The sequence below is a fragment of the Venturia canescens genome, chromosome 2 (genome assembly GCF_019457755.1).
Source record: "Venturia canescens isolate UGA chromosome 2, ASM1945775v1, whole genome shotgun sequence".
Lineage (NCBI taxonomy): Eukaryota > Metazoa > Arthropoda > Insecta > Hymenoptera > Ichneumonidae > Venturia > Venturia canescens.
In genome coordinates, this window is record NC_057422.1 from 17,962,126 (window position 1) to 17,978,411 (window position 16,286).

The 16,286-nt window shown below is 38.0% G+C and overlaps 1 protein-coding gene across 1 annotated transcript in view; it reads left to right on the plus strand.

The window, feature by feature from the left end:
• The window catches only part of LOC122406384 (octopamine receptor beta-1R-like), a 46,436-nt gene extending 30,501 nt beyond the window's left edge, over positions 1-15,935 (plus strand). The window contains exons 3-4 of the mRNA XM_043411794.1: positions 5,821-6,042; positions 13,639-15,935. Of these exons, the coding sequence (XP_043267729.1) occupies positions 5,821-6,042; positions 13,639-13,945 (529 nt within the window). The 3' untranslated portion in view covers positions 13,946-15,935. The remainder of the gene's footprint in view (positions 1-5,820; positions 6,043-13,638) is intronic.
• Positions 15,936-16,286: the final 351 nt, after the last annotated feature.

The window sequence follows — 16,286 nt, forward strand, 5'->3', positions numbered from 1 at the left end:
AAGCAGGAGGTAAGAAGAGGAGCGAGAACGATGGGAAGGAAAGCCAAGGCGAACGCCTGAGGGTGAAATTTTACGAAATTGCGTTAACGGCAGAACTGCTCAGCAAGGAGTAAATTCCTTCAAGAGATTACCAGGATTCTTACTTGATTCGAATCATTTTAGGAAGTATACTCAGAAGCAAAATGAAAAACAACTGTAAGCCGCTGTAAGATGAGCCTGCACAGCGAGAAAAAAGTCATTTCAGTACTTTAGCCTGAAAGTTTTGGCGAAAAGTGTTCATTCCAGGCTCGTAGATTGTAAAACTAGTTAGCAACTGATCATAACTGTGCAAGATCAAAAGCACTGAAATAATGTATCAAAGCCACAACTTTTGTCTTGACTGAGGGAAAAGACTATTAAAATTTTGCAGCTCTATCTACACCGGCTAATTGAACTTGGCAGCTCTTAGCGTAACGTCAAGTCGTTTCTCATAATCCTCTTTCGGCACTGATCCGTCGTGTTTTACTCATAAACGCGGTAAAATTTATTATACAAAGGAGATCGAGAGGTGAAGAGGTCAACATCATCTGAACAGAAAAAACAAAAGCGAAAAGCATTGAAGAATATTCGATGGGCTCTAAAAAAACTATTTTCCTGAAGGCATAAAAAGAATTATGGGAAAAAATGTTTTATCGAATGAAAAATTTATAAGCAATAAAAAAATTCAATGAAAAATGAGGGATGAAAAAATGGTCGTTCATTTTTGTCCTTTTAAGGTTGATGGATGGTTCCAAAAGCCCACAGTAATGTGCATACAACAATGACATCCGGTTGTAATATTATTTTTATATGAGTAAAACCTGAAGAGGATTTGCCTAACACTTTTGTATACGAGGCTTGATAAAATGCAGGTGGTTGAAGGCGTTCTAGCACGAGACATCGCTCGATCGCTCGGTTTTCCTCTGAGATGATGCGAAAATGGAGATAGAGTTGAGAGAGTGAGGGCCACCAAGAGATGCGAGCAAGTGAGAAGAGAGCTGTATTCACTTCCGATGGATTTTCCGATGTGTGTCGCCGGGGGTTCTCAAAGTAGGCCTGGATGTACGCGAAACAGGTGAACGGAAAAACGAATCGTCCGGGCTTAAATGCTTTCGAGCAAAATATTATTTTGTAAGCTAGTTCATCAAGTGTCTTTCACCATTTTTCGGCTCGATGTACTGTGCAGGGTGAACGTGGATCTTTCAATATGTTCATAGATCGAAGTCTCTTCTTCACGGAGAAAACGAATTCGTTTTGTAGAGTGAAGAATATATTATTTTTCAAGAATTTTCCAATTTTTCGTCCCTTGAATTCTGAACAGCTTTATGTCGATAGCAAAAAGAGTGATGCACGTGAAAACTATATTTCGTTTCGTTTTCGAGTGTTATTCATCATGTCAAACTAGCACTTACTCATACGTGGAAACGTATTGTAAATCACAAATTTTGACTGTCGGTACAGTCTATGATAAATACGCGAACATACACCGAATATGTGTGACAATTTACCAAACAAATATTTTTTTTTCAGGCTTGCTCGAGCATACTTTGCCATATAAACATTTGAAGCGACTGAAAAGTTTTTTTACTATGCTTATAGAGAAAAACACTCTGGAGCCTTTTGAATAAAAGATATGGGTATTGGTCTTTTTGCTATGGTGGATAGAACAATTCTTATTACTGCTCTTCGAATTAAGGCTGTAATCCAGTACGTATATACTGTCCCTGAGATACTATATTTTTAGTATTTTCCTCTAGAATTTTCCTGAATAATTATTCAAAACAGTTTTGAAATTGTCAAAAAAAAAAGTTATTCAGATATTTCGTTCATTATTCGACGACAAAAAATATTTGTCAAATCGTGTTATCTTCTACCTTTTTTTTTAAATGGATTCAAATTTTTTAGTACTGCTGTTCGATTTGAAATGATATTTAATGTTGTTATTTTCTTGTTGATGCTCTGATGATTAGTAATTAATTTGAATGGGCCTGTAGATATACTCGTGTAAATAGAAAAAAAACATGCTTCGTTCCTTGCCCATTTCATCTCGTTTCTCGTCATGGATTCCGGCCGCTGTTCAGAGTCCCGCGTCCCTCGCAAGGGCTACTTTGTTCCTCGAATACGAGAGAACAATTCAGCATTCCAGTCGACGCACGGTTGCTTTCAAAAAAATAACGAAACAGACGAGGATAATCCGCACGGTATGGTAGATTAGTGGAACAACTCGGAACCCGAACTCGGTGACCTTTGCTTCAAGGAGTGAGCTAAAGAAAGAGGGGGGAATGAGGAAAAGAGAATGGACAAAAAACGCACTTTGGTGAAAAGAGCAACAATGGGGGAACGGGGGCGTATCAAGTGGACCTGAAATTCCATTCATTCGTTTCAACACTGGATGATTGTTAATTTTTTATGACAAGTGTAATTAAAAAACACGATTATAACTACGCCACGTACGATTTGGTCTCTATAGATTTCAAAAGCTCCTCTCAACAATTTTTGCTCAACAGATATCCGTCGAAATATCGCCAGACAAAATTTCGTATTGTGATATTAATTGAATATTTGCTTATTGATATTGAAGTTGGAAAATAAATATGTGAAAAATTGTAAACCGATGTGGAAACCCTGTTTTTAGCCTCTCTCAAGTCCCGTTGAGTGTGCGACTGACCTACACCGACATTAATTATCAAACGCTCAATAGATGGAAAACGACATTCGAAGCACGATCCTTCTATTCAATTAGTGGGTTATAATTAAAATCAGGAATACACGAATCTCGACATATTTTTATCATCTTCCAATACGCACTAGAAAATTAGTGGAATAAGCTACGTCAACGCGAGGATGATTGATATTCATATTTCGTTCTCGTAATTTATTCAAATGTCCAATCGGAATTTCTGATCGATACAACCCTTAATAAAATTTGAAGGATGCTCGCGCTCACTATGAATTATTCATAAAGATGAAAGTTCTATTTCCACCCTTTGTTTTCCGCAGTTTCATCGGCTTCGTACGAGTCTGCGTCCATACATATGATTAAAAATCAAACCATTCAAACAAATGCGTTAAGGTAGTTCATGCACGAAACGATTTTCTTAACAAATTCTTGAAATTTACACAGAGTTTAAGTGGGTAGTCGCCTGACACGGATATCAAATTTTAAGGGGATCGTCTTATTGGTTATTGAGATAAACGTGTTTAGATATGAAGAAAAACACACAGGGAAATATGCGTAAAAAATCGTTCCATATAACGAATGAACATTTCTTACGAAGTTTATGAAAAAGTACACAATAACAATGAAGTATATAACGAAGCTTTGGGAAAAAATTCGAAACGATTGTCTTACTAGTAATAAAGATATATTACGTTAAAGATTGAACGAAATTGCTAATGAGCACTCGTATAACCTCACATTTGCTTATTTCGGCATTTTGTTTCTTCTTGGCTTGGCCCCTTCCCGTTATAGCCTTTTTATCATTTTATTGTATTCTATTGTTATAGAATACACAATAAAACGAATGAAATTTTGGGTTCGGTCAGTGACGGATCCCGGATTGCTTGTAATTTCATTCGCCAAAAAATAAGTTTAAAAAATTTATTTACAATTTCGGAGTAATAACTCGGAAATTCATTTAGAGTGATAATATCTTTAACCAGGAAGTAAAAATCGACTCAATTTAGACACCCATAAAATACGATCCTACGGACATGATCTACCGTAAAGGCCATCGGTAATTGAGAATTTATTCAAAGTCTGACTAAACACCTTGTTTTTCTACTAGTATCCAAGTGATCACACCAACTCGCAATTTTTCATACCCTTTCATCTCTAATAACCCCCTGGAATTGTTGAGTTTGTTTGTACACCGTTTTTGGGTCCCCTTAGCTCTGTGCTCGTTGCAGATTGGACTCGAGATGAATGAAAAATTGAAAATTCTCGGGGACTAAACGGTATGAAAAATCCTTTGGAGCATCCCAGAGAGGAAATCCTTCAGTCAGATCCGACGATTATCTCTCGGCTGTCCGCACTTCACACGGGATATTTCAGTTGGTATGTCTTTGAAGCCTTTGTCGGCTTGTCCGTACCCCAAATGACATGTGGCTCAACACGTCTTGCGATCCTGTCCTCTCTCGTACCCATATAAATATCTCTTTTGCAAACACGTACCGAGCTATCTCCAGTCGGATTCAAACGCTCTTGGCAAGAGGGCAATCGTTTCTCAAAATCCTCACAATGATTTTTTATCCAACGTCAATGGAGGTAGGATTTTTAAAAAGTTCAACATTTCAATCCGATGGGATGAGATCAGCTGCCTCGAAAATCGTATTAGCAAAATAAATAACGAAAGTCAGTACGAGGACTTTGACAGCTCACACAGAATTCTTGAGATCAAAAAACAAACATTTTCATCATCGTCGAAAGCCACCAGTGCCCTGGTGACTTTGAAAATTCAAGGCACTTTGGTGGTTGACCTCGGAAATAATAAGAGCCTGGATCAAAGGTGCTTCAATTTGAATATACAATCTCCTGAATATGTATGTTCCTTCGAATGAGCTCTCCATAGAAGGCAAAACATTATTTTAGGTTTGTTTAATCAACGCTTTCAGTGAAGTCCCAACGTTTGTGTAGCAAAGTTCGAGGGTTCTGTAGAAACATTACCACAAAAGGGTGACAATTGAACTCTGAATTCTTCTGCCATAAAAGCAACATCCCCCCATCGGTTTGGTAAACCATTTGAAAAGATTTGACAGCCTGCGAGGATAATAATTGCATGAGAATGGCTAAAACAAAAAGTATGTTAAGAGTGTATTAAAAAATAATGTAATTGTTATTAACGCTGTTCCCGCGAGCCTGGTACATGACGAGAAACAAAGGGGACTGACCCATTCCATGCAAGCCTCCCTTTCCACCAATTCTCGAGAGGCCATTACACGCTATTTTCACACACACACACACAAATACACGATCGGGTATTCCTCATTCTTTATTGAACGCCCTCGCGGAACGTGCGCTAACCGTAGGTTCGCGTGATATTATTAGATTTTAGTCTGTTGTACGAAAGTCCAAGGGATCGATCGCCCTGTTGCAACGATATAGAGAGAGATTATATGGAAAAAAACGTTGGAAAAAATGATGCTAGAACCAAGTTCGACGCTTCTGCCGCCTTTACGTATTTCTCGAGGCCGTAATATCGAGCAATAAATTCCTGAAATACCGATGAAGACAACTCCTCAACTCCCATTGTGATAAAAAAAGCTGGAGTCACGCCACTCGAATATTTCCTTCTGAATGTCATCTCCAATATTTTTTTTTCGTCTCAACGATCTCCCACAGCTTCGCTAATCCTGTTTGTATGCCTGAACCCCCAGCGCTTAAAAGTCATCGTTCCCCCGCTTATTCTTGAACATCCCGGTTTTGCAGTCCGAAAATTCCGGTAAACCGAGTCCGTTTGTCCCAACACAGTTTTCTGGAGCGAGTCGCTTGTTAGACTTTGCAATCACTCTCATAAAGTTCGGATCGCGAGTAAAAAATTTGTAAAAAGTATTTTAAGGGAGAAGATGGAAGGAAGACAAAGCGACTGGATGGCAGCCTGAAGTATTGGAATTCAACGAAGAAAACTCACCTTTGAATAAAGCTTTGAAATGATTTCTATTATTTCGATTACAATAGTTCGCTTCGATTATGATTCAATGAGAAAGGGAATAATGGAAAGGGCAGTTCTTCAATCACAATCAGTCTTAATTATTAACACTCGATGGATGATTTATGAGTATTTTCTTTGAATCATGTTCCAGGAGCAAAGTTGCCGCTGCCCTACTGAACAAACATCTTCAAATAAACGGCATTTCAGCAGGTCTGACGTCTCTGCCCACAATTGATCAATCTCCGCCGGATCCACTACCGGAAGACCCACCGATAACCAGCAGCAGTAAGATGAAAAGAGAACGGAAAGCAGCCAGAACCCTCGGCATTATAATGTCAGCATTTCTTGCTTGTTGGCTTCCTTTCTTCCTCTGGTAATTATTATTATAGCTACCAAAACGATGAATCACTTTCGTTTAATTTTCCGAGTATGATTTAATCTCCAAGAGAGATCTCCAAGAGATTTTATATTTATCACTTCCAATTCGTTCGTTCGATACTCGTTCGATTAAGCATCCGGGATTATTGGAGTGTTTGAATTTTAGAAACATTTGTACTTGATTAAAAATTATTCCAAATATATTGAGCTATATTTTCGCACATATTTTTTTCTATTAAATAGAAAAAAGTATCATTTTCGAAGGCCATTTTTCAATTACAATTTTACATATTATTTCTAGGTAAAGCAGCATATTCAATGAAATAATTCAACTAGAAGTTATATTACATTTGGAAATTCTGATTAAACTTCCTCATTGAAATACACTCCAAATTGTATCAGTTTCTATTACCGAATATAATTTCAAATTTCAGGGCAAAGTCAGAGCTCAGAGCTTTGAATGAGCTATTTAATGTAATTACGAAATGCACGCTGAAATATAATTTCTTAAGGTAGATCATGCCTGAAGGATCGTATTTTATGGGTATCTAAATTGGATTGATTTTTACTTTCTAATTCAAAATATAATCACATTAAATTAATATCAGAGTTGTTAATTCGAAATTGTAATTAAATTTTTTCAACTTATTTTTCGGCGAATGAAATTGCAAGACATTAATTAATCCGCGGGATCCGTCACTGACCGAACCCGAAATTTCATTCGTTTCTGGCTGAAATACTGTAGTTTTTTAAGTAAAAAATTGCATTAGAGTGCAAAGAGAAAACACAAAGGGAAATGGATCGAGTATCAAGTATTAATAAAAAGACAAAAGACTATGACAAGAACGGCCCGAGCCAAGAAGAAACAAAATTCCGAAATAACCCAATGTGAACTTATGCGAGTGCTCAAAAATGACCAATTTCGTTCAATCTTTAACAAAATATATTTTTATTTCTAGTAAGACAATCGTTTTGAATTTTTTCCTAAACCTTCGTTATATACTTCATTGTTATCGTGTACTTTTTCATAAACTTCGTAAGAAGCGTTTATTCGTTATATGTAAAGATAAACGATTTTTTACCCACAATCCTTATAACCCTGTGTAGTTTTCTTGATATTTAAACACGTTTATCTCAATAACCAATAAGACGAGTCCTATAAAATTTGATATGCGTGTCAGTCGACTACCCACTTAAACTCTGTGTAAATTTCAAGACTTTCTTAAGAAAATCGTTTCATGCATGAACTATCTTGAATAAAGTTGAAATGAAAATGGCTTCGTCTGGTATTTTTTAAATCGTTTTATTTACGTTTGGTATTCATAATGATTTCGATATTCGAACGATTTATTAAATGTTTGCCAAAATCGGCTATGATCAAAGATATTTCTCGGATTTTATCTCAAACCGATTGATGCATGGTCTGCGATGGTATATGGGATCGTGTAAAATACTTGGGCTCGAAACGAGAAAGCGTTATATAATCTTTAAAAGAATTTCAGTGTCAGTTCAGAGAGTCTGGACGATAAATTCCGAATTGCTGCGAGTTTCCAAGTTTCGTGGCAATATAACTGTTTTTGTTGGAAGCGTGTGAAAAACCTTTCCAAGCCATATGTTGCCAGAGATTGTGCCACACTTTTTTCCCGTCAATGTCAACATAAAGTTCATTGTGGAGCAATGTATTTGATCTTCTATCAAAAAATACACCAACAAAAACGTATAATAAGAGTTTGGTGAGGTATGCGCTGACATTTTGCCAATACTCGACCTCGAGCCACCACCAAAGCTCATGATAAAATAAGCCATCCTTTAAATAAAAAAATCCATGCTCATTTCGAGTTTTCGATCATTAAAAAAAACACACACACACAAATATGCCAGATCCCATATTCAAAATGACCACTCTTCAAGATGATCGCACGTCACGAGTTATTACCAGATTTAGGTCCGTTAATTTCTCCCTGACAAAAGGTGGACAAAGGATACACTTGGAAACGTCGAAGACATACCAGAAGCTACATTTGTCAACTTCTTAAGTAGTTTCATATCAAGAGTAGTATCGGAGTTTGAGACTCGTGTGAGAAGGAATAGTGGCAAAGACGAGGCCAATGTCGAGAGCGTACCAAAGGGGGTAGTTTGTAGGAGATCCCTTAGAAAGGGCTGGAGAAGGAGGCATGTTTGCCAAGTGCAAACTCGAAATATGTTAACCCTCCTGGTTGGACATTGTGCAAACACCGTTACGTGGGTTGCCCTGTGCTTTAATATGTATACACCAACAACACATAATGGGGTAGTCTAGTATCGAGTAAGGTCGAAATTAGTGAGACGTCCTGGTCCGTTGGAGTCCATCCAAGCTTCGCTGTTTCCGAACGAGCCTCGCAATTATTCAGTTACAGCCAACTTCAGTTATGACACGATCCACGTTTTGTTCGTAGATCTGTCGCAAAATGGGGTTCCATAACGGAATCCTCGTCTCAAGTTTTCCCGATCGTAAAACTCCGAAGTGAAGAGCTTTTGGTAACTTTCTTGTCGACGTGTCATCCGTGAGGTGTCCATTAATTAGTGGTTACCTAACGCCTCGTTCGAGAGGAGGAAAAGTTTCGCTAACTTTTTTCTCTCTATACTTTCGATTGACTGATTATACTGATTACTAATTGATCGATAACTCGTTAATGAGCATCGGGGAAATTATTTCAAGAATAATTAGAAAACCACAAATGACTTTTTACTTGAAAATTTCATTATGTAATCGTGTCCAGTGGCTTGATTCGCTCATCCAAAGAATTCCATCCAGGATACATGAATTGAGTCATAATTGAAAGGGAAATGGGCCTGCTCACTTGATGCAATGCCTGTAGCAATGTGGATTAAAAGGTTCTTTCCACAGCCTGTTGATATGTGCCTAATGGTGAACTATTCATTCGAGCAGTCTGCGGCCACAAACCGGTGGTTTTTGGAGCTCTTGTGATCTATGAAGATTTTCACGTCAACTCTGAAGCTCACACACTTGGAATCGGGACACGTGATATTGACGAAGTCAGAGAAAGTTGCATCGCTGCCACTAAGATTGTGTTTTAGAATTCAATGGTTGATGGAAGAGAAATGTACTTGAGGGATTTTTAGGTTCAATACAAAAATTATAAAAACGCATCCCCATAAAAATCGTGGAACAAAGTTAGAAAAACATTTAAAACAATCTATGACACAACGATGAGCAGCGAATCCGTTTTAGCTTAGATTTCTCAGCTCTATTCAATTGGACAATACTTTGGCATCGAGCTGAATGCTATAATCGATCTGCCATTCTAGAATATCGTATTTCAGAGTCGTCAGGCTTTAAGGGGTATAGAATTCTCTTGGGATTTCCTCTCTCTTTCTCTTCGTTTCTCTGTATAAAGCCAACCCGGGCAAAAAAGCCTCGACGATTCTCAGGTCACGAGCCTGGCCGCATTTCGCGACGGTGAATCCTTGCGTCGATAGCAGGAAATGAAATAAGGCGCGCATGTCGCACGATATGCTACTGTGTACAGTGTGCACACCAAGGGGAAACTGATTCACCCGGTGGAACCAGCAGGAACACTGGCTAAAGCGTTCAAACCTCCGGTTGCCAATAAGATTGTGGAACCGACTTTATTTAGGCTTTCGAGTGTGGCTGTACTCGGCAACAGCAATATCTGCAAACTTTCAGTTCCACCTGCCCTGAGTCCTTCTTTTTTAAACAAAAGTTCAAAAAAACAGGTCAAAGTAAGCTCTTTGATGCTCGGAAAGCATGTTCTCCCCTGGGATTAAACGTGATTGGCTAGCAACTCGGTACAAACGAGAACAAAATGGTAGCTCAAAATGATCGTGGCAAAAAATTAATTACAAGCTTATTAAAGGGATGATCGATTTCGACATGGGCGAGCTAAAACGTGACTGATAACTGCGAAAGAAAATGAAATCCATTGATTAACGAGCAGTGTCCTGTGTCTTGAAAACAATTCGATTAATTCCGCTTCCCTTTTCATTTGCTTTGCCGAACAAATAATTAGATAGTAGGAGGATGGAAAGGGTGCAAAAAAAACACAAATAAGCCACTCGAAATCTTCTTGAAGCGAGAAGCGAGAAAAGTACAAAGCTCGACAGTACACAATCAGTTGTAAAACTTTCTAAGTATTTCCAAGGTTGATGCAACGCTCGTAGCATCCACTCGAATCCGACCAATCTCAGCACTTTGTTGGAGAATCTCGTTCCAGCTTTCTCGCTGCTCTCTTGATCGACTATTTCACCCTTGGCAACTTCTCACGTCCATATTATTAAGGGATATTCATGATTATTGAAATAACGTAACTGAACGTTTGGTCCCTCGACAAAACGGAGTATCAGTGAACTTTGATCTTTGTTGATCTCTCTTTTTTCTCATCTTCACGTCCTCCCGCCCCGTATTTATTTTTTTCTTTCCTCATTTCCGTTTTCCTTTCCGTACGTCGTTTCGCCGGAAAATGAGAGTATTGGAAGCGACGATACGCTAAGGCAAAGAAAAAAAAGCAAATAAAATCGAGAAATGTATATACGCCGGGCTTTTGTAAACTTTTTTCTTCCTTACTTTTGCCTCGCTCCGTCAACCTCTTCCGGCCTCATTCTCCGCCCTCTTTCTCCTTCCACCTTTCCAGTGCTTTCTCAATCCCGTTATTTTCCTCGATTCCAACCACGCGAACCAATACCTTCACCCTACGGCCTGTCTTTCATCATCAACTTCTCCGCTTCATCCCCTTGACATAATTCCGCATCTTCGACACAGAACCCTTGACCTTCCACATTCTTGTGGTGGCCCTTTCCTCTCTCTCTCTCTCTCTCTCCATTTCTCTTCAATGAATGTTCAAATTGAATTATTTTACTCCTACTGCTATGCATGATTCTATACTGTTGGACCGAACAGTCATACCAACGACAAAAACTCACTCGGATTCGTGGCCAACGTAATGAGATTCGTTAATTCAAACTAAAATTTAATTGATTTCGACACTTGATTTGTTGGCTGCAATAAATATTTATCACTACGAAGGAATCATCGTTGGATCTAAATACAATTTTGTTGAATCAACAAAATTCATTTATCCACTACGATTTATTGATCGAGAAAAGAATTTTGTTGAATCAGCAATTTTTTTTCATTATTTATCGTGCACGATAAATCATTATGAAATTTTGTCATTATTGTGCACGAAAAATTATCAAATTTTTCGTGCACAATTTAATGCAATCTTTTGGCGTGAGGTCAACATTAATTCACTTCAAAAAACTGGAACTTCAGTGGAACGTTGAGAAAATACAGAAACGAAGATGGACTATTTCGGTATATGCCGAGGGATAGTGCATTAGTAACTCGATGGACTGCGGTAAACACAATAGTTTCAGGCTGTTTAGTTGCCCGCAGCTGCTATCAGCACGTGTTTCGGCCCCATAACGAAACTTGAATTGTATCCAACCGACTTGAGAACGACGAGAGTGCTACACTCAAGAATAGTCCTGAGGCGAGGAATATTCCGCCAAGAGATCACGAGGCAAAGATAAAGGGGCGGAGACATACAGGATTCTTCAAAAAGTGAAATCTCCAAAATCAGGAAGAAGCCAAATTTGGTGAAGCCCCAAAAAATTTCAATTAAATCATCATTAATCGTTTAAAACCCTCCCATCGATAGCATCATACGGGAATGACTTTCATCTCGTTTGGACGTTTTTAAATACAACAATTTTAACATCACACCTCAAAATGGTATCTCTGGACGAAGATCTTTGGAAACAAAAACTGCGGACGACATTGTGCCCAAGGAGTATTCTAGTGGCGTCTCAAGAAGATAAAAATAAAAAAAAAGACAGCTCCGGTGACGAGCGGCAGTGCTCGTAAGCGGAGAACAAAGAAGAAAGTTCGCCATTTTGTTTTATCCGAAGAGTATTTCGCGCTGCGTCCTTCGTGATACGAAGCCCCTTGCGTGTGACGAAAATAAAGTCAAGATGGCAGAAGATGAGGAAGAATAGAGAGATACCGAGTGTAATAACGAAAAAAAAAAAAGTAAAAAAAATAGTGGAGTGCATGAGAGAGCATCTATAGGATGGAACGAGGGCTTTATTTCACCGGGACTCTTTTATTATGGATATCGAACGTAGCACTAAAAAAGGGAGGGAGGGGGGGGGGGGAGGGGGAGTAGGCTTTTTCAATGGAATTCGAGAGACCGTACGAAGTGTGTGAAAGATCTTTCCCCTCGCTCCTTTCCTTTTTCTTGCTAGTTTCCGTCATGAGAGGACGCTATACAGGTTGGATCATTGGGCAAGGTGTCGTAAGGTTGATGGGCGGGGGTGAAAAAGCACGGAGGGTTGAAATGAGAGATGGGGATGAAAAAAATTGAATCGTTCGAGTAGCTCGCTGACCCACTTTCCCTCTAGCCTTTGCCATTCACAGGTCTTTTCTCCTCTGGCACAGGGAACCGTGAAACTGGCAGTAGCATCAACAGTTATGTGTCATAGCCCATTGTATTTTCACTTTACGATAAAGACAGCCCAACAGAAAAAAGAGTAATGATGATAACCGTGTCAAAATACCAGCCAGCCCATCAAGCGTTTATTCAATTTTTTTAACGGAAGGGATGAAAACTATCGGGACGTATGTCTGGTTCCCTGCTTCGCGAAGCCTAATAAAAAGAGGGAACGAAATTAGATTGGATATTGTTCTCAACATTTTTCCATCGCGAGATAATTTTTGATTATTTTTTATGGGCTCACTCAAACAGAGTTTCGCGAGAAAGTACCAACTCTATGAAATTCTATTAATTCAGACTTCGGTTTGGGCGTTTTATCCTCTTCTCTGGTAGATGGTTTCAGAGTGAGGTTGACATGTCTCGTGGACAAAAATATCACAAAGAAATGTTTCGAGACGGGAAAGATATTCGCACTCACAAAAGTAGTGCTTCCTACAAAATATTTGAAAAAAAAACTTTTTTTAAAACCACTCTAATTTTTGAAGACGACTGTTATCAAAATTTATTTTCTTGACAACGAATAAAGGTACTGACACGACTTTTCGGATCTTAGAAATATCGAAAATTCGAAAAAAGTAACGATCAATTGATGGGGCACAAAAAATATTTGAAGACAAAACAAGGTGCCAAATCTCGGTTAGAAACTCACGAATCCATATCGAAAGTCATAAACGAATAAATACGAAACTTCGAGATTCGTTATTCAGTTAGTAATAACAGTAAAACAAATTTTCATGTCTGCAATTTTATTTGCTATTTTTTAAGACAAAATCCTCATCCGTCATGTTGGAAACCCAGAAATATTTTTGCCATTTTTTTTCTGCATAATCAGAAACCAATCTTTTGCCATTATTTTTTGACAACCCGCCTTATGACGGATCCAATATTGAAAGGGTTGACCAGAATTTTAATTTAAAATTCTGTGCAAATGTCATATTAAGGCAAGAAAGAGCGCATTTGCGGTCTGTCTTGAAACTAATCTTGAAAATAAGCCATGCGAAGGACGAACGATATAAAATTAGTTGAAAATCCTTTTTTTTCTAAATTATTTATCTATTTGACGTTGTTGTTCGTAGGTACTTAATCACGGCGCTGTGTGACACGTGCCAGAGTGGAAATATCGTAGTCGCAGCTGTATTCTGGGTTGGCTACTTCAACAGTGCTCTGAATCCACTCATTTACGCCTACTTCAATCGCGAATTTCGCGCAGCTTTTCGCAAGACCCTTGAGAGTTGTTGCGCCGCGATTGCACCTGTCCGGGATCTACGTCAGGTCAACAGAAAACAAGATCTCGTTCACAGCAACGCTTCGTCCGAGCTTCACGTAAACAATCAGTTAAGAACCAGCGAAATGACCAACGTACATCTGGAGGCTTGTATTTAAGTATTGTGAAAGTACGATATTGCCATTGTGAAATTAAAAAAAAAAAAACCTAAAACTGAGAAAGTGTTAGTGAGAAGTATTCATTCGAACGTGACAAAGTTTTTACAATCGATGTCGAATAACGGCAATAAATTAGTCCTCGCTCATTTTTTCTTAAAGAGATATTTCAAGGTGGGTGAATTTTTTTTTCAAAACTCGATTCTCCCGGATGCTTCACCCCTAAAAAGTTTTTTTTTTTAATTCGGTACCACACCAATTTGGATTTTCAGTTAATACCGAATACGCCAATGAGAATGAATGAACAAAAAAAAACAAAAGAGCTGAACAGCCTCAGTCCACGAGTACTCGAATCAATCGAATCAGCCACGAATAAACAAAAAATGATTAAAGAAAAGGAAAATAGTGTTTGTAACGAAGTAATCGATCCCATATTCAGTCACGTGATACACTGACGCCTATCATAAAATGACCAAATAAATATTGAAAAAGATATATACAAAGAACATAAAATAAAAACAAAAAAATAATTATTATTGTGAAAAAAAAAAATCAGCAGCAAAGAAATGGCACGTCTCGATGATCAATTATTGCAATAAATCATTTCGAATCAGACGTGTCTCGAGTTGCGTGCAGTAGCAATCATTTTGTACATAAATAAAAAAGAAAAATAAGTTTACTCGAATACGCAGTGTTGACTAATGTAAGCGCATATAATCGAAGTGTGTATCATAGCATGTGCTGTATGTACCCGCTGACATAGAGGAATTCGATTGTAAATAATGATATACGAATAATCGTAGTTAGAGTAATAAGGTGAGCTTTAAATAACGCATAAAGTGTGCATGGAGGAAGGTACCTCGAGCGAATGTTTTCGAATATGAAGAATGAAAAGTAAGATTAAAAAAAAGGATGATGAAAAAATCTCTGCGAAGACAATTAAAGGCTCGAATCAATGTTGAAGTCAGAGCCGTGCGCGCACACGTTACGAGTATATCTCGAGCAAATAACGCATTTGCCATATCTGTGCATCAGTGGAGAACAATCATTAACGTAATAAAAAAGACTTTTGTAGGAGAGACACCATTTTTTTCGATTATTTATCTGGCAAAAAACTCTGAAATAAAGAATTAAGCTGTAGTGATGTACCTCCATTCTTAGCCACGATTCGGAAGACTCCTGTAGCATGCAAACCTGGTGGGCAGGTTTTTCACAAATAAATATGGCCGATGGGAAGTGAAATTTTGTAGCGGGGTATCAGGAAAATTGAGGTGCTCAGTCGATTTGAAAAGTAATTGGACTACGCCATTTCTGTTGAGGAAAAAATTCATCACTCAATACTTTACGAAATAAGTAGAAATATCGTTCCTCTGGGGTGGAATGTGTCACTTCTCATTGGCCATAACACCTGGTACAGCCCTGACACGTATAATCAGTCTTCCCATGGACTCTCATTACAACAAAAATGAATATAACGAGTCCCAAATAAAGTAGTGAGAGTCGAAAATAAAAATCGTAGCTTATCCTTAAATCGGTGTCTATGTTATCGTCGTGTAAGATTCCTCAAGAAGCAGTACGCACTGATTATGTTGGAGTCAATGAAGGAAGAAAAAATGAATTGGAAGCTTCGTGAAATGTGTTTTGTTCGGGTGAAATAGTTCGGTTTTCGAAAAGGCATGCTCAAGAAAGTAGGCACACTTGATGTTTCTTTTTTCTTCAAATTCATTTCTTTACTTTTTGATTTATCGAGTTTGGGTAAACAAACATCGTGACTGAAGCAGCCTGATGTGTGCGAATGATTTTTGTGTAACAGTCTCTGCGAATGTAACAATTTCTGAAAGAATATCTGTGTGAGTGAGTGACACGTAGCGATATAACGAAAAAAAAAAATCTATATAATATATAACGATCGATAAAAGTCACGAATTAAAAAACGTACGACAATGTGTTATATGCCTGACAAATGTTAATAAAAGTATTTTAAGAAAATCTACAATTATTAACCATTTTTTAATGCACTCAACTATGATCCCAAATCCATTGAAGCTTCTACCACAAAATGCTTCGTTCTTAAGAAAGTTCACGCAAATCTAATGGAAATCGAAAATTATGCTAGATTGTGCTAGAAATATACAGCGTGCATCTATTCTCGGAATTATGATAGGATCTACAGTCTAGTTGTCGAGAAAACAATAAACGAAAATCTCATTTTTTTAAAGGTTATACATAACGAAATAGGATCCTCCCGACTTTAAAGAGCCAAAAACGAGAATAAGAAAATAAATTGTTTTTAGATATCAATGATGTCCTGAGAAAGCACCGGTGAAGAGGATTTGGGAATGGA